At 41.5% G+C, this 25,005-nt stretch overlaps 1 protein-coding gene across 1 annotated transcript in view; it reads right to left on the minus strand.

Annotated features, from left to right (window-relative positions):
- Nucleotides 1-25,005, minus strand: part of LOC121868943 (SET and MYND domain-containing protein 4-like) — a 123,838-nt gene that overhangs the window by 24,013 nt on the left and 74,820 nt on the right. Inside the window, exon 5 of the mRNA XM_042369975.1 lies at nucleotides 15,579-15,756. Within this exon, the coding sequence (XP_042225909.1) occupies nucleotides 15,579-15,756 (178 nt within the window). The remainder of the gene's footprint in view (nucleotides 1-15,578; nucleotides 15,757-25,005) is intronic.

The following is a 25,005-nucleotide window of genomic DNA, read 5'->3' on the forward strand; positions in this document are numbered from 1 at the left end:
CTGCTCCTTAAAAATGCCCTGTACAAGCCTTCCACCTTGGGGAATCCTTTAGAAAAAGGGCACACACTTAAAGTACTGTGTATAGATATGTACATACCAAGATATGTGAACACGCCTGACGCCAAGACTCTTGTTACCATTCATTGTACCATTTATTCACATGTCTGTATTACTACATATTATTATAGCATGTCTGATGTCTATGCTTATGTCTAATGCCTATGTCCATTTACTATGTCCCGATGTACTATGTCTGTACCGCGCTAGTCGAGTAATTAGAAGACCTCATTTATTGTCCTAGTAATGTCTAGCAACTCTCCTTGCCTAGCTAGCTAATTTCCCTCAGATCGGCTCCGGCCTACCTACGGTCCGGGGTCCCTAGTAATCGCTCCTGTATCGGTTGGCTATCACGCCCAGTCTTGTACCACTTGTTGAATATATCTACTGCTCGTGCCCTGGAGTTTCAAGAACCTTGTCTAGGATTACATCCACCACATGGCGCAGTTTGAGTAGCTCCAACACGACAGTTTACAAGCCTCAAGAGCCGGCCCCGTCTGTTTCCCGGCCTCGTGTTTCCCGCCCAGAAGATATACTCCACAGTGCCCCTGGATTTAAAGTGCTTTGTGACCTTGTGAAGTGCCCTAAGTGAAGTGCAGTGCCTTTCATGTCTCTTTGCTATGTTTCTGCAGCCCTACAGGTAGCAGACACGCCTCCAGCCCAGTTTCCAAGACAGCACTTCCGGCATACATCCTCCATCTACGCCGGCCCGCAAGCCACTGCCCGCGTCCCCTTCCCACTGAGCCAGCTCGCCCGCGCGCGGAGGAATACACCGCCGCCAGCCGCCTCCTCTCACTTCACAAATATTACAGTCAGTACTCTTTTACTTGCCAGCCAGTTCCTGCACTTAAGCAAATCCATTGGCGAAAATATAGCACTTCACCTTATTCTCCTTGTCTTTCCCATCGCAACAATACCAAACACGAGATGTCTGACCACGACGATTTGCTGGGAAATTTATATGAGGATTATGAGGAAGACGACGCCTCACAGACCCTCCCACCCCCCCTCACGCCTCACACGCCGGGCGCGCCAAATTCAAAGGATGGGAGCCAGGATATACGTCAGTTAATCCACTTCCTACAAGTTTCCCAAGAGAAGGAAGCCCAAAGACGTCAATTAGAGGAGGAAAAACGACATCAAGAGGAATTGTCAAGACAGTCAGAGGAATCAGCTTACCGTCTTCAACTTCAACAACAACACCAAGCTGATAACCGCAAATTCCTGGACCTATTGGAATTGCTGGCAACGAGGACGACTTCACCAGCTGCCACAACCAATTCGCCAGCTTCAGCCTCTTCATCTATCCTTCAGACAACGCCTCCTCACACGTCACCTATCCCCCTTGGGTATACCTCAGTGCCCTCTCAACCACCTGCTCCAGTCTCAACTCTCGTCGACCTCTCCGTGCCTCCTCCACCGCCTGCCGTCTCGAGTACACCCCTGCACAGCAAGTCTTCAGTTCCCAGTCCCCCACCTCTTCAACCTGATGCAACATATCAAGTATACCGTCAATGGCGACGTCGTTTCGAAGACTTTGCTGTCATGTCTGACCTCTACCGAATGCCCCCTCATAAACAACTCATCCAATTAAGATCGTGCATTTCCCTCGATGTTCAACGCCTCCTAGAGCACACGCTAGCCATCCCCCCTGACTCCCCCAGGTCAGTGACAGAGGTTTTAAACGCCTTGCAGAGTCATTTCCGTGGCCTCCGCAATGAAGCTTTGCGTCGTAGGGAACTGCTATCCTGCAAACAAGCTTCTGGGGAATCATTCTCAGACTTCTATGCACGACTTAAGGACCTAGCAACCGAGGTGGACCTATGTACAGGCGATCCTGTAACCTGTGCTGAGATCCAGCTCAAGATGATCTTGCTGATGGGTGTACGTGACGAGGACCTGCTTCAGAAACTCCTCACCCTCGACGCCGCCTCTTCCCTCACCGACTTCGTCACCTGTTGCAGGTCGTATGAGGCCACAAGAGAGGCTGCCTCAGCTATACACTCATCGCCATCTCAAGTCCACGCCGTCTCCACCTACAAGAGGAATCAACGCCAGATGCAGACGACGTCCTCTCCACAGCCCCCGTCACAGTCACCAGTTTCTTCTCCCGAATCCTGCAGAAACTGTCAGCGCCAGCATGGTCCAGGAAAGTGCCCTGCGGCTGATAGTACATGTCGAAACTGTGGGTTTCAAGGCCATTGGCCCCGCACAACTCGATGTCCTGCCAACAAGGCCTCATGCAACGCTTGCAACAAGCAAGGACACTTCGCCAAGTGTTGCAGGTCCACCAAGAAGCCTCCATCTCCAGGTCAAAACGTCTCTTTACAGCCCGACAGAACGTCCACACCACCGTCTCCCAAGAACAACAAAGGATGCCGACGCGTGGATGATGCCTCGAGTGACAGGTCCCCCAAGCCCGTCAATGTTCGTCTGTCCTACGGTACCAACTCTTCCAACCTCCTGATGATACCTGACACGGGCGCGGACATCACGGTGATTGGACCAACACACCTGGACGCCCTCAACATCCCCAGGAGTAGCCTGTCACCCACAGCCATGAACGACGTGCTCACAGCGGACGGGTCCCCGATGTCTCCACCTTTGGGTTGCTTCAAGGCAACACTACAGCTCGGTCCCAAGTCTTGCCTTGCCACAGTCCACGTCCATGAGGGCATCCAAACCCCTCTCTTGTCATGTGGCCATTGTCAGGACTTGGCCATCGTCTCATCCGAGTTCCCAAAGCCCATCCTCGCTGTGACACACCTCAACAGGTGTGCAGAGATACCTGTTTCAGCCATGACCACACCTGCTGCCGCCCGGGAGTTCTTTTTTCGTCAGTTCAGCGACGTCCTTGTCTCCAAGCCCGACCTCCAGAAGACGCCGCTCAAGAAGATGACAGGCCCCCCGATGAGAATCCACCTCAAGCCTGGCGCGACGCCTTTCGCCATCCACACACCCAGGCCTATCCCCTTTGCCATACGGGACAAGGTGAAGGCGGAGCTCGATTCTCTGGTGCAGCAGGGGATCATCAGACACGCCGGTGAGGAGCCCTCCGAGTGGTGCCACCCTATGGTCTTGGCACCCAAGCCTGTAGGTGTTCGCATCACAGTGGACCTCACCCATCTCAACTCGCAGGTCTCCCGTCCCGCCCATCCATCGCCTACGCCCATCCAAGCAGTCCGCAGCGTCACCCCGTCTGCAAAGTTCTTTACCACGGCGGATGCACTACATGGGTACTGGCAAGTCGACCTGGCGGAAGAAGATCGCCACCTCACTACATTCATCACGCCCCACGGCCGCTTCCAACACTGCCGCGGACCCATGGGCTTCGCAGCAACGGGGGATGCGTACTGCCTCCGTGGGGATATGGCTCTGCAGGGTGTCACCAACTGCGTGAAGGTCGTAGATGACATCCTGCTCTTCGACGATGATCTCCCGGCCCACTTGAACCGAGTTCATCTGATGCTCACAAGATGTCGTGCCCATGGTATCACCCTGAACAAAGATAAATTTGTGGTCGCCGCCCCCCAAGTTAACTACTGCGGCTACAACATCTCGCCAGAGGGGATCTCAGCTGATGAGGAGAAGGTCAAGGCCATCAGGGACTTCCCTACTCCAGCGAACCTGACCGACCTTCGCTCATTTATGGGCCTGGTAAATCAGCTGGCCGACTTCTCCCCTAAAATCGCCACATCAGCCCAACCTCTACGCCCCCTCATGAGCCCCAAGCGCTCTTTCCTCTGGACTCCTGACCACGACCTAGCGTTCAGGAATGTTAAGAAGGCGTTGCTGTCACCACCAGTCCTGGCACCCTTCGACCCGTCCTTACCAGTGGTCCTCCAGACCGACGCCTCCCGTCTATACGGCCTCGGATATGCCCTCCTTCAAGACCACGGCCAGGGTAGACTGCGCTTAGTTCAGTGTGGCTCCAGGTTTTTGACGGACACGGAGACCAGATACGCCACCATCGAACTAGAGATGCTGGCAGTCGCCTGGGCTATGGCCAAGTGCCGCCTTTACCTGTTCGGCCTTGGGCATTTCACCCTCATGACGGACCATCGCCCGCTCATACCCATCCTCAATCACTACACGTTGGACGCCATCGAAAATCCTCGCCTCCAACGTCTCAAAGAGAAGACCGCCCCTTACGTCTTTACAGCTGTGTGGCGCGCCGGGAAGCTTCTGTGCATACCAGACGCCCTCTCCCGAGCCCCTGTTAGTCGCCCCACACCTGAAGATGAAGTCGACTGTACCACGGCCGCTGCTCACGTTCGGTCTTTAGTGACACACACAGCCACTTCTCTTGCTGACAAGACGACGACGACGCCCTCCATCGAAGACGATAGGACTCTCCAGGAGCTTCGCATCGCCGCCGCTCAAGACCCGGCATACGTCCAACTCCTCGACTACGTCTCCGCTGGATTCCCCACCAACCGCTACGACATTCACGCCTCCGCCCTCCCCTTCTGGAAGCTAAGGGATAGCCTCTATGCGGACGGAGAGCTGGTGTTGTACGGCCCCAGGATCGTCGTTCCCGCTGCCCTCCGCCGGCGCACCTTATCCCGCCTCCATGACAGCCACCGCGGCGTTGAAGCCACCAGGCGCAGAGCCCGTCAGACCGTCTTCTGGCCTGGTATTGACGCCGATATTAAGAGCACGGTTGAGGCCTGTGAGCCTTGCCAGCAACTCCAGCCCAGCCAGCAACAAGAGCCGTACCTGTGCAATGACCTCCCAAAGCGGCCCTTTGAGTCCGTGTCCGCCGACTTCTTTAATGTGGCCGGAAAGTCTTTCCTGGTGGTCGCCGACAGGCTCTCTGGATGGCCCGTGGTAGTTCCCTGTGGTCGGGACACCACCTCTTCCAGGGTCATCCGGATGTTTTGTTGCTTCTTCCGGGAAGTCGGAGTGCCTCTCCGCCTCCGAACCGACGGTGGGCCCCCGTTCAATAGCCACGAGTTCAAGAGCTTCGCCGAACGCTGGGGCGTCCACCACATCGTCACCTCCCCTCATTACCCGCAGGCGAATGGCCACGCCGAGGCAGCGGTAAAGTCCGTAAAATACCTCATCCTCAAGACAGCACCGACGGGGAACCTGGACTGCGAGGAGTTCGACAGGGGCCTACTGGAACTCCGTAACACCCCTACCCCTGCCGGACGCTCTCCTGCCCAGGTGTTGTATGGCCGCCCCCTTCGTACTTGTGTGCCTGCCCACCCCCAGTCCTTCTTAGATGAATGGCAGATCAAGGCGGACGAGTGTGACCGCCGTGAGGCTGCCCGGATGGCCCAAGTGACAAGCCACTATGACGCCCACGCCCGCCCCCTTCCCAGGTTGACCGTCGGCCAGCAAGTACGAATCCAGGACCCGACGTCACACCGCTGGGACAAGGTCGGGGTCGTCATGGGCCGTGGCGAGTCTCGTTCGTACCAAGTCCGCCTCCCCAGTGGTCGTGTGTGGTGGCGAAACAGACGCCACCTCCGCCCAGTGCCATCCTCTAGTGACGAACCTTCCTCCCCGTCCCCTGTGTCCCCTTGCCCAGACCAGGAACGAAGGTCGTCAGTTGATCCTCCCATTGTCCCTCGCCGCTCCCCCCGACTCATGGAAAAAGAGTCCGTAGCCGCTCGAGATTGCACTACGAGCGTAAAGGGGGAGGGAGGTGTATAGATATGTACATACCAAGATATGTGAACACGCCTGACGCCAGGACTCTTGTTACCATTCATTGTACCATTTATTCACATGTCTGTATTACTACATATTATTATAGCATGTCTGATGTCTATGCTTATGTCTAATGCCTATGTCCATTTACTATGTCCCGATGTACTATGTCTGTACCGCGCTAGTCGAGTAATTAGAAGACCTCATTTATTGTCCTAGTAATGTCTAGCAACTCTCCTTGCCTAGCTAGCTAATTTCCCTCAGATCGGCTCCGGCCTACCTACGGTCCGGGGTCCCTAGTAATCGCTCCTGTATCGGTTGGCTATCACGCCCAGTCTTGTACACTTATTGAATATATCTACTGCTCGTGCCCTGGAGTTTCAAGAACCTTGTCTAGGATTACATCCACCACATACTGCACACACAAGGCACTTATAACACTTCACAGAAACTTGCTGTCACTGCAACACTCCTCAAACTTGCTGTTAATTCAAATCCAGTTCTTGTGGGGAGAGGTGTTGGCGGTTGGCGAGTGGGAGACTCCATGCGCCGGTCTTGCAAACAAACTTTACACAAAAGCACTTGCACTGATCCAGTCAATTAACTCACTGCGCCATGTACATGATCTGGGTACTCAGTTCTAACTACAGGAGCGAACACAAACACCTGTAGAGTTCTTTGTAGGTTCTATTTGCTGGATCTGCACAGGTACAAGCAAGACGGTACTCCCCTACTCTCTCTATGGGTCAACTGACCTCTCAGGCGACATGTGGCAAGTGATACATTAGCAGCTTCCAGATGTCGCCAGGCACATTATCTAAGCATGTGATGACATGATAAAGACATTGCCACACGCTGCTGGCTAGGCTAAATAAGTAATGTATATAAATGGAGTACATGTATAATATACATACAAACATAATAAAATCGAGAGGGTAGACCTAACGAATTCAAGAAAGAGCAAGACTGAAGGTAGAGAGACAGAGACACTTTACAGGAGAAACCCGAGCAACCAAACAACTAGCACCAAGTTCCCGCGACCCACAATTACACAAAACAGAACATTGAAAATAATACAACACAACATCCTGGCTTGGACACTTACATGAAAAACAAAACTAACAAACATAAACAACATCATAGACCCAGACATAATTCTCATAAATTCACAAGGACGAAAAAACACTGACAAAATAAAACTCTTCAACTATTATACACATCAACTGAACATACACGACGAATTTAGCGACGGTGCAGTAATAGCCCTCAAAAGAAACATCAAATACAAGCTCAAAGACAACTGCCAAACCAACTTCTTAGCAGTCGAAATCAATACAACTAAAAGCCCAATAGCAATTGGTACAACATATTTACCTTGCCGACGACAAACATTCCCGACAGGTGAATTACTAAAACTAATGCGACATAACACACCAGCGTATTTTATGGGAGACTTAAACGCGAGGCACACCATGCTCGGACACCGAAACAGAAACCCAAGATAATACACGACTTATTAGAAAACGGCAATATCACACACCTTGGCCCAGATTTCGAAACCTACATAGCTGCAGGAAACACCGGGAAGCCAGATATAGTTCTGACCAATAGACAATACCATTTGAATACACACATGAAACCTGGACCACCCACCACTAGCGATCACCTGCCCATAATTATCACTCTATCAACATCACCAATACACATCCCCTCCATCCTCAAATTCTCTTTTAACAGAGCAAACTGGGAGGGTTTTAAGGCAAAACCTCGACACAAACGAACAAATACATCTACACAACAAAAACACAACAGACATTGACATTGCCCTGGAAACATGGTACACTAATGTCACCACAGCCATGGAAAACAACACCCCCAAGAATCTTACCGTACACTACCCCACGCACAATTAACATACGAACATAAGATAATCCAGACAAGACTGAATAGCTTACTAGAACATACAAACACACACGACTGGAACCAAGAAACAATAACTCTTTTCAGAAACCTAAAGGAAGAACTGAAAGAAATATCTAAACAATCACACAACGACAAATGGAACCAGCTAATCACAAACACAGAGGCAGGCTATCACATTCCAAAACTCTTCTGGAGTAAAATAAAAAACCTAACAGGCACTAACTCCATAGATAACAGCCATCTTACAGATGACAACGCGTTAAAAGCTACAATGGGGATTGCCCGTGCCACTTATGTGGAGGTTCACGGCGCCATCAGCTCGATGAACAGGCTTTGTGTGAAATATAACAAAGTCTAGGATTGCTTTTAGTGTCCTTGTGGCAAGGTGGTAGCAATCCCTGGTCGCACACATAAGGTCGAGGGTTCGAGTCCTGGCTGGTGAGGTCGTTGATTATATGTTGAAGTCCGCATGCTATATGGACTAAATGAAATATATATATGGTACCTCGTGTTTCATACCAAGCTGGATTCCGTAAAATGCTACTCCCACCACATACAGTAAGTGGCACGGGCAATCCCCATTGGAGGTTCACGGCACCATCAGCTCGATGAACAGCCTTTGTGTAAAATATAACAAAGTCTAGGATTGCTTTTAGTGTCCTTGTAGCAAGATGGTAGCAATCCCTGGTCACACACATAAGGTCGAGGGTTCGAGTCCTGGCTGGTGAGCTCGTTGATTATATATATATATATATATATATATATATATATATATATATATATATATATATATATATATATATATATATATATATATATATATATATATATATATATATATATATATATATATATATATATATACATGATGTTACACTTGAAATAAACACAGTTGAGGAGGACAATTTTTTTTTTTGCACAGAGAGAGAAGCCCCAGTCAGAGTGCAATGGCATCAGTCGAGATATTCATCTGAAAAAAAGGGAAGAGAAGCGACGAGGGACTGAATAAAAGGTGAGAAAATGGAAATTGACAGCAGAGCAATTAACTGATTGGCTGAAAAGGAAAGTATTGATCTCTTGGCCATCTTTGTATCAAGCAAAGGAAGCTCCCAGCTGCTCAGCATTCCAAAACTTCCTTCAGGCACCGGTGATGCTCAAGCGAGTGCTGTTTTTGAGGCTCTGAACAGTGGGGAGCTGAAAACCGAGTTAGCGGAATGTGCTTCGACATTACAAGCTCCAGTACTTGCTGTACCAATGGAGCATGCATGAATTTAGAGCAGTTACTTGATCGAGACTTACTGCATATTGGTTGTCGACACCACATCCTTGAGCTGAGCTAGTAACTGGTGCTGCTTCCATTGAAGCAATAGGTACTTCCTCTTCCCCAAAAATCTTTGTCTTCAAACGGTTTCAATCCCACTGGATGAACATCGACAAAGAACGCTTAAAGACCAACAGGTCACTGAAACCGCTACTGGCGTAAGGGAAGATGTGTTGAAGTTTGGCCACAATGCACTGATTGAAGAACATCACCAAGATGACCACAAGGAACTTTTGGAGCTCACATCAAAATTTCTACGCTCTGTACCTACTTGTGGCCCACGATTTGTAGCTCCTGGGGCAAAGGTCGTTTATGCTTTTAAAGTTTGGATGTTTCGATCGCAATTCAAACTTTCCAAACGGGAGGAGACAGGACTTCACAATCTTTGCATCTTCTTTGCCAGAATTTGTGTGTAGGCTTAGCCAACAGCCCCACTTGCTGCAAAAGACCTGCAAAGCGATCTTATTCTACGCAAAGGTCCATTTGTGTTTTTTGTCAGAAGAATTGATGAGCCTCGCTTTCTTCGATGATGATGTGGCCCAGGCATTAAAGATCGGATGGTGAAGGCCATGGCAGAGATTGAAGGAAAAGGGGAACTTCTCAAATGAGCCACTGTTGATTTTTATGTCATAAAAGAATCGACACTGGTACCCTTTACGACAAAAAACTCCAAATGGGACAGTAATGAGTTTTACATAAAAGTAAAAGAAATCGCAAAAACATTGGCTCTAACGAATGACCACACTGATTAGTCTTCAATTAGAATATGACGTCCAATGTATATGAACCACTGTCCTGCATGGTAGTGAACAGTGACATCAGCCACATGACTCTGACCTATATATACTGATAATGAATATGATATATTTCTTTGTGTATGAACCTCTGTCCTGCGTGGCAGTGAGAAGTGATACCACCCTCAGTGTCAAGATCTGACTGAATTACTCAGAATAGGCAAATTGTACTCCAAGTTTGTCAATAAACTTGTTAAACTAAACTAAAATTACTGAGCGCGGTGTACCTCTTGTACAGGAGTACCCGGCCATATAACAAAAGAAAGAAAAAATGGTGCAGTATCTATTGCAAGACTTTGCTGATTAAAGAAGGTAATTTCCTAAACACACAGTGTTTTTAGTAACAAATGGAAGCTTTGGCAAGGGTCAGGCAAAAAAATAAAATAAAAATCCCTATATACTGTTTGGTCAGTACAAAACTGTTAATATATCACATATTTTTATTTGTCAGTGGCCCAAGGTTAAATATGCTTTGGAAGTATTTTTATAAGTTCTTCTTTCGTTTTCAGTGGAGGTGGTGTGTGGATTAGTGGATCGCATGTTATTGACCAAGACCTCATCCCTTGTATATAAGCCTCTCTAAGTCCCTTTATATTCAGTTGCCTCTGAAGACGTCTTGAATAAAGACGAAAGCTAGGGTGCTCCAGTGTTTCCCTTTTTCCTGTGTGGTTTGATCAATATCTATCTATCTATCTATCTATCTATCTATCTATCTATCTATATATATATATATATATATATATATATATATATATATATATATATATATATATATATATATATATATATATATATATATATATATATATATATATATATATATATATATATATATATGTTGATTGCTGATAACCACAAGGAAACAAGAAAACACGAAGTTCCCAAGCGCTTTCGTGTAATTCACATCTTCAGGTGTGAGTACAGACTAAGGAGAAATACTTGACAAAAAAAATATATACAGTAGGGGAGAGTGAGATCAAGTCCCTAGTAGTAGAGCGGATAATAGAAAAATCGTGCAAATGGTGATACAAGCATGAAATTTGGCATGATCATACCCTAGGGGCTACTTGTCAAATCTGCCTGATTGGCCATTTGGAAATCCAAGATCGCTGCCATTTTCAAGATGGCTGCCAAATTGACCTCCGAAAGATGATTTTTTTATAGAAATTTATGTAGTTGGTCAATCTAAATGATCTTAGTGTCGATATGTATGTTTTCATGCATGCTCAGATGATTTTTTTTTCTATTTCTGATACTCTCAGATACATATTTGTCTTATTTATGACTGGTTTTATGTACTGGTTTTATGTTTTTTTCCAACTAGGTGAGGGTAGCATGCAGAGGGTCTCTGCACGTGAGGGAGTGATTGTCGGGCACTACCAGGGCACAGTGGTGACATCACTGCTGTGCAACCCAGCATGGGGTTCAGTGTCAGCTAAGAAAAATTATGTCATACTGCAACAGCTTAGTGTCCAAATGCTGCTTAACCAACCCCAAATCAGTTAAGCAGCCGCACCTGAATTTACAGGATGTGCCAGCGCGGGAGAGCCGAGCCAAGGATAACGGGGTTTTAGTTATCTGGATAGTGTACAGATCGCACGGGACTAATGGCACTGGATGAACGATCGGACTAGGTGTAGGGCAAAAGGCATGAACCTAGTTGTATCCCATACAAGAAAGTGCTCATTAGGGTGGTAAAGGGATAAACCCTCGGCCCTGAAGATAAAAAATAGTTATGGACACAAAATCTACCAACAAATCATTCCTCACTGACTGGGCAAAATGTTGTCTTTGTCAACAGGATAAGAAGGTAGATCTTACGTCTCCACATGCAAATCCTGCCAAAAAAGGAGATGACGGTTACAAGAGCTACTACAAGACAGTGGTTGGATCGGTTCCCTTGTTGAAACAGGAGTGGCTTCATCTGGTACAGCAGAGTCTTTTCTGTCTGTATCAAGTGTAACTAAGACAAGACTAGCACATCAAGTCACAGCATGCAGCTTGTACAAACTGATGAAGGAGGCATACCAGGACTATTGCTCTGATGAGTCTGAAAGGTCAACTTTGAGCTTTGTAGACTGGTGTAAACAACGGAGGCTTGAGAGTTCCAATTCTGGAACCGTGTGCTGGACATGGAGCTCACCATCTTCATGTTGATCCGCTCATTCAGGAAAGGCAATTTCAAACTCTACCTTGAAGCACTCTCAGAGCTGATCCCCTACTTCTTTGCGAACAACAATGTTAATTATGCCCGATGGCTTCCAATTCACCTTCGAGACATGATGTGCCTTGAGCAACCACATCCAGAGGTAGCGAGGGAGTTCTACAGTGCAAGGGGAACTTTGTTGTCCACAAGTCAGGAAGAGAGTTCTCTGCCATTGCTATTGATGAAGCCCATGAACAAAAGAATGCAGTGATTAAATTCGATGGAGGAGCAATTGGGTTGACTGAGGACCCAGCAGCACTTCGTAGGTGGGTGGTGGCTGGACCTGAAGTGAGTCGTCTTGTTGCTGGATATAAAGCTGCGTCAGGTGCAAAAGATGGAACCACCACCAGCAGCCGACATCATGAGCAGACCCTGAATGCACAGAAATCTTTCTTTGAGAAGGTGGAAGCACATTCCAAGGTGCTGCGGGAGATGGGCAACCCTTTCCAAGGAGAGTCATCTGACCTTCTGGTGTTAGACACGAACAACATTGTAAATCCAGATATTGTTAAAATGGTTGGTACACACCATGACAGAGGAAAAGAGCAATTCTTGTCATTCTTAGAGGGACTAAAGAATGAAGGTAAATGTCTGTTCTACCATCCAATCAAGAAAAACAGAGCCTCCTTCTTCAAACATGACCACGTTGTTAGCAGTTCCAAAGAGAAGGTACTGAAAGATGACTGTCAGCTGTTCTCGCGACTCTTCATCTCCAGTCAGAACAGACAGTATGACTTGCAAGAATTCTTCAAGCATGAGAACCAGTCAGCTCCTGCCTCCCTCAGTGACAATGGCAAGCTTCATACATGTCAGAAGTCACAGCCGGCTGAAATTCTTCAAGCACAAGTGAATGCTACAGAAAGAGAACCACATGGAAATGCTATCATCATAGATGGCTCAGCACTGATCAATGCCCTGCCTCCACGCACCTCAAAGACTTTTGATGCCTATGCCAGAGAAGACATCCTGCCCTAAGTGGATTTTATGGTGCCAAATACAATAGGGTGGATGTAGTGTTTGATGTGTATAAAAAGTCAAGTCTGAAGTCTGAAGCCAGGTCGAAACGAGGACAGGAGATCAGGAGAAGAGTTACAGGTACCAGTAAGACTCCCCAAAACTGGAGAAGCTTTCTGCGAGATGACAAAAACAAGACAGAACTATTCCATTTTCTCGCGGAGAAAATGTGTGAAGCACAGACGACAAGCACGGTGGTTGTGACAAAGGGAGAAGATGCCATTAGCAACACAGAGAAGTCCCTAGAAGTTGTGGCTCCATGCTGTCATGAGGAAGCAGACACACGAATATTTGTGCATGCTAGGGATGTAACAATGGAAGGTAGCAAGTCCCTCATCATCAAAGCCAATGACACTGAGGTGGTCGTCATAGCAGTATCTGTACTGCCATCACTACAGGAGCTTGGTCTTGATAACATGTGGATTGCCTTTGGCCAAGGAGCCAGTCATCGATGGATTCCAGTTCATGATGTAGTTTCTGCGATAGGGCCTAAGAAAGCTAGTGGGATCCTATACTTTCATGCTTTCACTGGCTGTGACGTTGTGTCTGGCTTCCGTGGGAAAGGAAAAAAATCTGCATGGCAGACATGTAATGTCTGTGATGAAGTTTTAGAAACATTCACCAAACTCAGCTAATGTCCAACAACAGTTGCTGATGTTGACCTGCAGAAGCTGGAAAGATTTGTTGTCCTCATGTACGACAGATCTAGTGCAGCCACTGGTGTAGATGAGGCAAGACTAAATCTCTTTTCCTACAAGCAGAGACCATATGACTCCATTCCACCAACCCAGGCAGTCCTCAAGGAACATGCAAAGCGGGCTGCCTACCAGGCTGGTATCATCTGGGGCCAAGCAACAATCTCCACTCCAAAAACCAGTAGTCCTGTCAACTGGGGATGGACCCAGATGGGAGAGGCATGACAGATACGTTGGACGACTCCTCCCCCGATTGCGACATGCTGTCAGGAGCTGACCAAATGTTCCTGTAAGAAAGACTGCAACCAGAGATGCAAATGCTTTCGCTCTGGACTTTCCTGCACAGCACATTGCAGCTGCATATGTGAACAGCAGTAAATGCACAAAGATGTACTGTCAGGAGAAGTCACAGGAACCAGTGCTAATAGTGAGACCTTTTTTTTTTTAGTAAGTTCTTTTTTTTGTTTTTACTAAACGTGTTATTTTATGTTGATAAAAACGTTACAATGGACTTAAAACTATAAAAAGATCATCTGAGCATGGTTGAAAACATACATGTCGACACCAAGACCACTCAGATTGACCAACTACATCAATTTCTATAAGAAAAATCTACTTTTGAAGGTCATTATGGCGGCCATCTTGGATTTTCAAATGGCCAATCAGGCAGACTTGACTAGTAACCATTAGAGAATTACCATGCCAAATTTGGTGCTTGTATCACCATTTGCATGATTCTCTTGAAAAATTGCATTTAGCTGCCCCACTATTAGACGGATACAAAACATGCCTGAGCTCACATATTACCAAATCAACTAAGGGATGTTCTTAGTCAACGGGAACACTAGATTTCCCTTCTAGCTGGGGCAAAGTACACTTGGTTGTACTTTGACCTGACCTAACTGGGCTTGATTGACTGTCGCTGTTTCCCCTCCTATAAAGTAATGGAGAGTGAACTTGCCCTGGGTGCATAGTGAGTGAACGGAATGGTCAAACTCGGGGAGCCGGAAATCCCCTTGGTGCTAGTGAGTGCTAAATTTCCAGGGTACTAGTAGTTAATTGGTACATTCACCTCTCCAGTGTAGGGTCAACGACCTTTTGGTTGATCGCACACGCTGGACATAGGAGTGTCTTTTAAAGAATTATTTGGTGCTGTAGTACCACTTGAGGTGATGGTGTATTCTGGGCAAATGTTGTGAAGCATGTATACGGGTATTGGTGGAGGAATGCACTCGTGACTCATGAACCCAGGAGTATGGAAATAAGCGGAAAAGCCGCCTACCTGACGAGTCATGAGTTATTTTCTCGGTTAAAACAGAGCTTTGGAGTTTCGTGTGGGTGCATGCTACTGAGCAGGTTAGTAGTTACAATTTTTGGGTTCTGTAATATTATTTGTGGGTCATTCAAGACATGCTATGATTGATCCATGTTCCTGTGTAGCATAACTAAATTAGGATTGATATTCCTCAGGGGTTAATATTATTTTGTCTGATGTAATTAATGTATTTTCTATTGTGCCATTAATATCTTTTGTTATTTCATTATTGGGCTGTTAGCATTTGTGCCTAGCGATGTAAGACATGTCGAGAAATTAATCTAGTGTCTCTTGTAATAGTTACTATCATTTTCTTAGTGTTGTAAGCGGGTGCTATCAATGTAATATAGGCGATATCACTGCCAGCGTGTTTGTTTATCCCCAGTCACAGAAATCTCCAGTCCCGATCAAGGTAAATACTTATTAATTTTGTTTGTGGTGGTTCGGAATTCTGAGGGGCCCTTCCACTGCATTACCATCCATTTTAATAACAAACCCCAGTCATACCAAACACACACACACACACACACACACCTAAATTATTACCAGTCATACTCCTTGGCTCAATAATGAACACGTGAAGTTTTTCACTAACCTCCATCAACTTTCTCCTCACATGTGTGAATCTTCATCCTCAAGTCGTTCTTCCATAGTTCCTGTTTCTTGTGGTCAAGACTTGATGTAGCTAGGGCTTCGGCAGCCTCGGTAAAAGCGTTTAAGGCGAGAGTGAACTTCCCTAAACACAAGTAACACTGACCCCTACGGTCTAGCACCTGTGTGACAGAAACAAGTGTTACACCGTTACTAATAGTGCTCAAGTCATCTGTGATTATGATAACAAGTAGATACTGAAACATTTGTCCATTTAGCAAAGCTGACATGAACAAAGGATTTCCTGTACAAAATTTATTAATAATGCAATCAGATTCCCTCTCGCCAATATTCTCATTCTCACTCCATCGTAAAAATTTGAAATACAGTAATTCCATCAAATGTAATGACATCTTCAAATGTAGTAACACCTTTAAGGTAATTAACACCAATAAATTTATCAACACCCTTAAAAAATATAATTTCCTAAGTGTATTAACACCCTTTAATAATATAACGTCCTATTATAAAAGAACACTCGTAAATAATAAAAAGACATAGGTGTATTGGCACCCTTTAATAATATAACGTCCTAAGTGTATTAAAATTAATAATATAACGACATAAGTTTAATAACACCCTTTAATAATATAACGACCTAAGTGTATTAACATTAATAATATAACGACATAAGTTTAATAACACCCTTTAATAATATAACGACCTAAGTGTATTAACACCCTTTAATAATATAACGACCAAGGTGTGTTAACACTAACAATATAGCAACCTCATTTACACACAATTGCAGGGTCTCAATTGTTTCTCTTACTATTGACAACAAAACATACATATATTGTTTCTTACTTTTGATCTTTTTTTTATTTGTTTATTTCTTTATGGTTCTTTATTATTATTATTATTGTTTTTATTATTATTATTATTATTATTATTATTATTATTATTATTATTATTATTATTATTATTATTATTATTATTATTATTATTATTATTATTATTATTTATTATTTATTATTATTTATCATTTATTATTATTTTTATTATTATTATTTATTATTATTTATCATTTATTATTATTGTTATTAATTATTTTTATTTTTATTATTATTATTTTTATTATTATTATTATTATTATTATTTAATTTTCAAATTTTATTTCATTTTATTATAAATTTCATTTTCTATGAATATAAACAATTATTATTATTATCATCATCATCATCATTATTATTATTATTATTATTATTATTATTATTATTATTATTATTATTATTATTATTATTATTATTATTATTATTATTATTATTATTATTATTATTATTATTATTATTATTATTATTATTATTATTATTATTATTATTATTATTATTATTATTATTATTATTATTATTATTATTATTATTATTTTTTTTTTTTATTATTATTATTATTTATTATTTATTATTATTATTTATTATTATTTTTATTATTATTATTTATTATTATTTATCATTTATTATTATTATTATTTTTATTTTTATTATTATTATTTTTATTATTATTATTATTATTATTATTTAATTTTCAAATTTTATTTCATTTTATTATAAATTTCATTTTCTATGAATATAAACAATTATTATTATTATCATCATCATTATTATTATTATTATTATTATTATTATTATTATTATTATTATTATTATTATTATTATTATTATTATTTATTATTTATTATTATTTATCATTTATTATTATTTTTATTATTATTATTTATTATTATTTATCATTTATTATTATTGTTATTAATTATTTTTATTTTTATTATTATTATTTTTATTATTATTATTATTATTATTATTTAATTTTCAAATTTTATTTCATTTTATTATAAATTTCATTTTCTATGAATATAAACAATTATTATTATTATTATTATTATTATTATTATTATTATTATTATTATTATTATTATTATTATTATTATTATTATTATTATTATTATTATTATTATTATTATTATTATTATTATTATTATTATTATTATTATTATTATTATTATTATTATTATTATTATTATTATTATTATTATTATTATTATTATTATTATTATTATTGCATTTTCGCCCCCTCAGGACCCGACGTGGGTCAGTGACCTGTGCCTAGGTGGACTAATCCCAGTAAAAAAAAAGAAAAAGAAAAAAAAGTGTTTTAATACCCTTTAATAATATAACAACCTAAGTATATTAACACCCTTTAATAATATAACGATCTAATTGTATTAACATTAATTATAAAACGACTTAAGTGTATTAACACCCTTTAATAATATAACGACCTAAGTGTTTTAATACCCTTTAATAATATAACAACCTAAGTATATTAACACCCTTTAATAATATAACGATCTAATTGTATTAACATTAATTATAAAACGACTTAAGTGTATTAACACCCTTTATTAATATAACGACCTAAGTGTATTAACACCCTATAATAATATAACAACCTAAGTGTATTAATTCCCTTTAATAATATAACGACCTAAATGTATTAACACCCTATAATAATATAACGACCTAAGTGTTTTAATACACTTTGATAATATCACAACCTAAGTGTTTTAATACCCATTAATAAAATAACGACCTAAGTGTATTAACACCCTTTAATAATATAACAACCTAAGTGTATTAACACCCTCTAATAACATAACGAACTAAGTGCTTTAATTTCCTTTGATAATATAACAACCTAAGTGTATTAACACCCTTTAATAATATAAAGACCTAGGTGTTTTAATATCCTTTCATAATATAACAACCTAAGTCTTTTAATACCCTTTAATAATATAACAACCTAAGTGTATTAACACCCTTTTATTAATATAACGATGTAAGTGTACTAACACTAATAATATAACGACTTATGTGTATTAACACCATTTAATAATATAACGACCTAGGTTGTTATATTATTAAAGAGTATTAAAGCACTTAGGTCGTTATATTATTAAATGGTGTTAATACACATAAGTCGTTATATTATTAGTGTTAGTACACTTACATCGTTATATTATTAAAGGGTGTTAATACACTTAGGTTGTTATATTATTAAAGGGTATTAAAACACTTAGGTCGTTATATTACACCGGGCAACACAATTTTTCTGGCACAAGGTTTTTAAACGGATTTTAAGTAAATTTGGGGTGCAGAATCCAAATATGACTTTGGTTTTTGTCTATCACATCAGGTTTTTGAGATATACCATATTGCACTTTTGCTGGGAAACGTAAACTTTTGGATCAAAATTGACGGTTTAAACATGTATACATAAATTTTTTCAGCATTATAATTTGTATTTTTCTATAACCAAAAATTGTTAATATCAAATTGGAAAGTTAATGCACATATAATATTTAAATGTAACATTGAAGGGTGAAAAAAAACAATTAATGTACGGTAGAAATAGTGCAAGTATTAAGATCAAGTTACAGTTACATAAACTTCCTCTTTTTGGCCGATCTCTTATGTACAGCTTCTGGAATGTCTCTCATCAAACTCCAGCAGTAGTCCGCCATCATGTTCGAGTCCCATCGACCTTGGTAACGTTCTTCCATTACTTTAATGTCTTGATGAAAGCGCTCCCCTTGCTCCTCGCTCACTTCTCCCAGATTTTCTGGAAACTCGTCCAAGTGACTGTGTAAGTAGTGAACCTTGATACTCATTCTGTATCCAAGTGCTTGTAAACTCAAGAGCAGCTCTTCCACAATTTCTTGATAGTTGTCCGCTTTCTTGTTCCCTAAGAAGTTCCGCACCACATTAGAGAAAGCATTCCAAGTTCTTGCCTGTGCCTCAGTCATTGTTGCAAGGAAGTGTGGATCTCTGAGTAGTGTTCTTATTTGAGGTCCATCAAAAATCCCTGCCTTTTTCTTCTCGTCGCTAAGACTTGGAAAGGTTGAGCATATATATCTGAAACACTCTCCACTATGATCAAGAGCCTTGACGAATTGCTTCATGATACCAAGTTTTATGTGCAGAGGAGGAAGGACAATGTTTTTCCTGTCAACCAGAGGATCGTTAATGATATTCTTGTCACCAGGCGTCAAACTATGTCTTGGTGGCCAATTCTTTTTCACCCAATGGTCTGCTGTAGCCCTGCTGTCCCAGTAGCACAGAAAACAGGGGTATTTTGTGTACCCTCCTTGCTGGCCCAATAGAAAGTTTACCATTTTCAAGTCCACACAAATTAACCATTCATGAGCATGGTATTGCAACCTCTCTAGAACAGTCTTAATGTTTTCATACTCTTCTTTAATTTGTACAGAATGTCCGATTGGAATTGAACCATACTTGTTTCCGTTATGAAGAAGAACACATTTCAAGCTCCTTTTAGAACTGTCAATAAAAAGTCTCCAATCCTTACTATCATATGCTGGTAGTCCCATGGAGAGAAGAAGTCCTTCTACATCATTACAAAAAACAAGCTGGTCATATGAATGAAAGTACTTCCGCAGTTGCTCTTCTCTGTTGCGATAAAAGGAGACACTCGTGCCAGTTTTAAGAGTCGTTTCTCTTGAAGCCTGGAAGCTAACAATTCAGCAGACTGTTTTGGCAAATTTAGATCTCTGACCAGATCATTCAATTCTGACTGAGTAAACAACGTTGGCTTTTCACAATCTTCACCAGATGGCTTGTAAAGATCAGTCTCTTCATCTTCATCAGTAGAAACAGGTGAATTCCTGTCTATATCCTCAATCTCTGGTAGCTCAGTAAATTCTGGCACGTTACGTGATGGAGCAAATCTGAGATCAGATTTAGATTCAGCACCTTAAAGTTAGTAAAAAACAGTTAAAAGGTTTCATGCCAGAAAAAAAATTTTTTTTTTGTAGACCAGTTTAATATAACGACCTAAGTGTATTAACACCCTATAATAATATAACGACCTAAGTGTTTTAATACACTTTGATAATATCACAACCTAAGTGTTTTAATACCCATGAATAAAATAACGACCTAAGTGTATTAACACCCTTTAATAATATAACAACCTAAGTGTATTAACACCCTCTAATAACATAACGAACTAAGTGTTTTAATTTCCTTTGATAATATAACAACCTACGTGTATTAACACCCTTTAATAATATAACGACCTAGGTGTTTTAATATCCTTTCATAATATAACAACCTAAGTCTTTTAATACCCTTTAATAATATAACAACCTAAGTGTATTAACACCCTTTAATAATATAACGATGTAAGTGTACTAACACTAACAATATAACGACTTATGTGTATTAACACCATTTAATAATATAACGACCTAAGTGTTTTAATACCCTTTAATAATATAACAACCTAAGTGTATTAGCACCCTTTAATAATATAACGACCTAAGTGTTTTAATACCCTTTAATAATATAACAACCTAAGTGTATTAACACCCTTTAATAATATAACGACCTAAGTGTATTAACACTAATAATATAACGACTTAAGTGTATTAACACCCTTTAACAATATAACGACCTCAGTGTATTAACACCCTTTAATAATATAACAACCTAAGTGTATTAACACCCTTTAATAATATAACGACCTAAGTTTATTAACACTAATTATATAACGACCAAACTGTATTAACACCCTTTATTAATATAAAGACTTAGGTGTATTAACAGCCTATGATAATATAACGACCTAAGTGTATTAACACCCTATATTATTATAACGACTTAAGTGTGTTAACACCCTTTAATAGTATAACGACTTATGTGTGTTAACACCCTTTAATAATATAACTGTAACAGCACCTTTAGCATTTTATAAATATTCACCCAAATGTATAACACCAACTTATTCACTAAGTATTCACCAATGACTCATTAGTAATACACGCTGAGTTTGTAACTCTCTCAGAGCTTGAACGAGGTCAAGCTGATTAATCAAACACCTCTCCTTCTCCTCCTTCACTCTTAAGTTCAGAGAAGGAGGAGATGCCAGAATCTTACCACTCACTCAGGGATGAACGCTTCACTTAAGCGTTCCTATAAAAGTGTACTCAAAACACTTCCCCCGGGCGAGAATTCACAATATATTCTCTCCCAAACTATGTACCTGTGTATGTAGACGCTTCAATAATAAAGAAAATCCAGAACAAGTGTTTACATCAACCTTGCCACTTAAGAGTTCCAGAACTAAGTTAAAACAATTGTGTGTGACAGAAAAAAAAACGTGATCACATACTGGTGGCAGTCTTCACATGCAGTCAATATAAAAATAAATTGCTTGCACAAATCCGCAAAGGCAAAATTAAATATATATATTCAGAAAGTAGATATATATTCTCTACTTTTACATACTTTCTAAAACTTTTTAATACTCTTCATATTTTTTCTCTTCATTCTTCATAACTCATTATAAATATTTTTGCTATTGCTCTGTGAGTGGACAACAGAGTTTTATCCAGTGAGTGAAGTGATAAATATTCCTTTATACAGACCCTCTTCCAAAATTTTTGGGTATCAAACAGGAAATTAGTGACTGAGACTCTGATAGTCAGTCATCTAAAAAATCACAGGAGCTAGTGGCTACTGATTGTGAGGAAGCATTACCACAAATTAGCCAAATAGAGTTAATACCTACCGACTCTTTAGCTAGCTGCGAAAATTTCATAGATTCTCAGTTTGAGGGCAATTAAGGTCAGGTACATTTACCCATTACCTTCACCTGTTAATAACGCTAGTGCTTTAACTAACACAACAAAAATAGCAATAGTCGGTTCTACTAACCCACACTTCATTGGTCTGTTAAACTGTAAAGAATCTTCCAAATAACATTAAGGTACAAGAGTTTACTGCAGGGGATCCAGATTATACTACTTTGGCATTTTTGCTTAAGTGCGAAGATGTAGATAAAATCTCATACGCATGAAGCCCCATCAAAACCGGTAGTCGCGCAGCTAGAGCTATCTATGCTTCAGCCATCAATGAAGAAACGGATGATTATCAAACGTTTAGGAAACATTTCATCTCCTTTTTTGGGTCAGGTACCAAAGGAGGCCCGCTTACATGGATTTTCAAGATGGCAGAGCATACACGTGGCACTCTGTTCGGACATGACGAGCTAGACGCCCAGATTTTTGCCGGACACACTAAGATAGACCTCAAATCTTATATGGAACCCTCAGATTGGTTCGATAGCAATGACAACTTGTCTAAAGAAAATTTCTGCAGGATTATTGAGTTCCTTCAGTTTATCTTGTCATTAAATGAACCCTTACGCAAGAAAGCCCGATTGAAAGAATTTAAAAAAGAGATTCAGCTTGTAGATTACGGGGAGGAAATTGCTGAACCGGCGGAACGTACTCCTAGGGCTCTGTCAGTAGCACCAGTCATCAGATCTAAAGAACAACCACAAACCGTCACCGGAACCAGACCCAAAAGAAAACATTTTTGCAAATTTTGCAAACGTAAGGGACATGCCACAGAAAATTGCTGGTTTGCAGGACATACAGACAAAATACCCAGCCAGCTAGTGGCAAGATCGAGGAAAAGGATCATCATAGGACTTTAAAAATTCAAATAGTCCTGCTAAACCAAAAACTTCAAAGGGACATTACACAGGAAATAAAATGTCTACAGACACTAAAGCTACTCTGAATAATTGGTGTGTGTATGTATACAATGTATGTTGTATGTATACTATGTATGTACTCTATATATATACACATTATTTCTCTAGTCAGTAGCGTGTGACAATGCCCCTGTTTCATGTCACCACACGCTTAGATAAATGTGCCTGGCGACACCTGGAAGCTGCTAGTATACCACTTACCACATGTCGCCCGAGAGGTCAGAGTGAGGTCAGTTGACCCTATAGGAGTGTAAGGACTACCTGCGCTTGTAAGCGCACCCCTGTATATTTCCGTTAATAAGAACCTACAGAACTCTACAGGTGTTTATGTTCGCTCCTGTAGTTAGAACCAAGTACCCCAAACATCTCCATGGCGCAGTGAGTATCAAGTGATCGATTAAGTGGAAATAAGTGCGTTCATGTAAAATCAAGGCCGGGAGACCTCCTCCTTCAACTCCGTCATCTGTCGCCATTGTCTCCCACAAAAATTCGTTTGAATTGTCAACGAGTTTTGAGCAGTGTGCAGTGACCGCAATTTCCTGTGAAGTGTCTTTAAGTGCCCCTCGTGTGTGTGTATTGTTAAAGTGTGTGTCCTTGTTTTAAAGGATTCCCTAAGGTGGGAGGCTGATATAGGGCATTCGTGAAGAGTCAGTGCGACCGTCCCGGGCTGCCTGGAGGGTAACTACCCCCACTGCTCACCCCCCACCGCCTCGCCTCGCCTCCCTCCGCGCTCCACCGCGCCTACACACACCAATCCACGCACTAACACACTGACCGCGGTCATTTCTTCATATATATTTTATATATATATATATATATATATATATATATATATATATATATATATATATATATATATATATATATATATATATATATATAAGTTACGTATCTGTGTATTCAATTAATTTTGTTGTCTCAGATCTGGTTGATACGACGGGCTGACCGGTCAACACTGATTTGACATACAATATACAGATAAAGTAATTATGCTCTGGGCCTCACGCAGCGGTGTCCCTAGCGCCCGGATGAGTCAGACGGATGACAGCTCTACAGAGATGGATGACCAGTCAGTGCGCGACGCCCCACCCTCTCCTAGCCACACCCCCCGACCCTCAGCCTCGTCCTCAGAGATAATTGCTCTGATGAAGCTTATGAGGGAGGAAATGTGTCAGGACGAAGCGAAAAGACATGCTGAGGACCACCAACGGAGATTGGAAGATAACGAACGGTTTGCAGCTTTGATATCTAGCCTCATTGCTAATCAAGCCCTTGGCCCTTCCACTACTCCGGTACCGACTGGCTCAGATACCTCGTCAATGCCCTCTACCAAAGTGGTTATCCAACCCCCACCCACCTTGAACCCTGATGAGACTTTCCAGACTTTTCGTGAGTGGCGGCGACGGTGGACTGATTATGCTACAATGGTGGACCTCCAGAGCTTGCCACAGCCTAAACAGCTCATTCAGCTACGTATGTGTCTATCTTTGGGAACGCAGCATGTGTTGGAACACACGTTGCAAGTGGCCCCGACGTCTTTGTTGTCTGTAGAGGAGGTACTGGATGTTCTAGAACGGCACATCAAAGGTCAGCGGAATGAAGCTCTCCGCAGGAGGGAAGTGTTTAGCTGTAGACAGATGGAGGGCGAGGATTTTGACGATTTCCATGTACGACTCAAGAGAGCCTCGGAAGAGATAGACATATGTCCCGGTAATCACCAGCAGTGCGAGGAGACCCAGTTGAAGCAGGTGATCCTGATGGGTGTTAAGGACGAGGAGCTTGTCCAACGCCTC

Source organism: Homarus americanus, unplaced genomic scaffold (assembly GCF_018991925.1).
Source record: "Homarus americanus isolate GMGI-L3 unplaced genomic scaffold, GMGI_Hamer_2.0 scaffold24694, whole genome shotgun sequence".
Lineage (NCBI taxonomy): Eukaryota > Metazoa > Arthropoda > Malacostraca > Decapoda > Nephropidae > Homarus > Homarus americanus.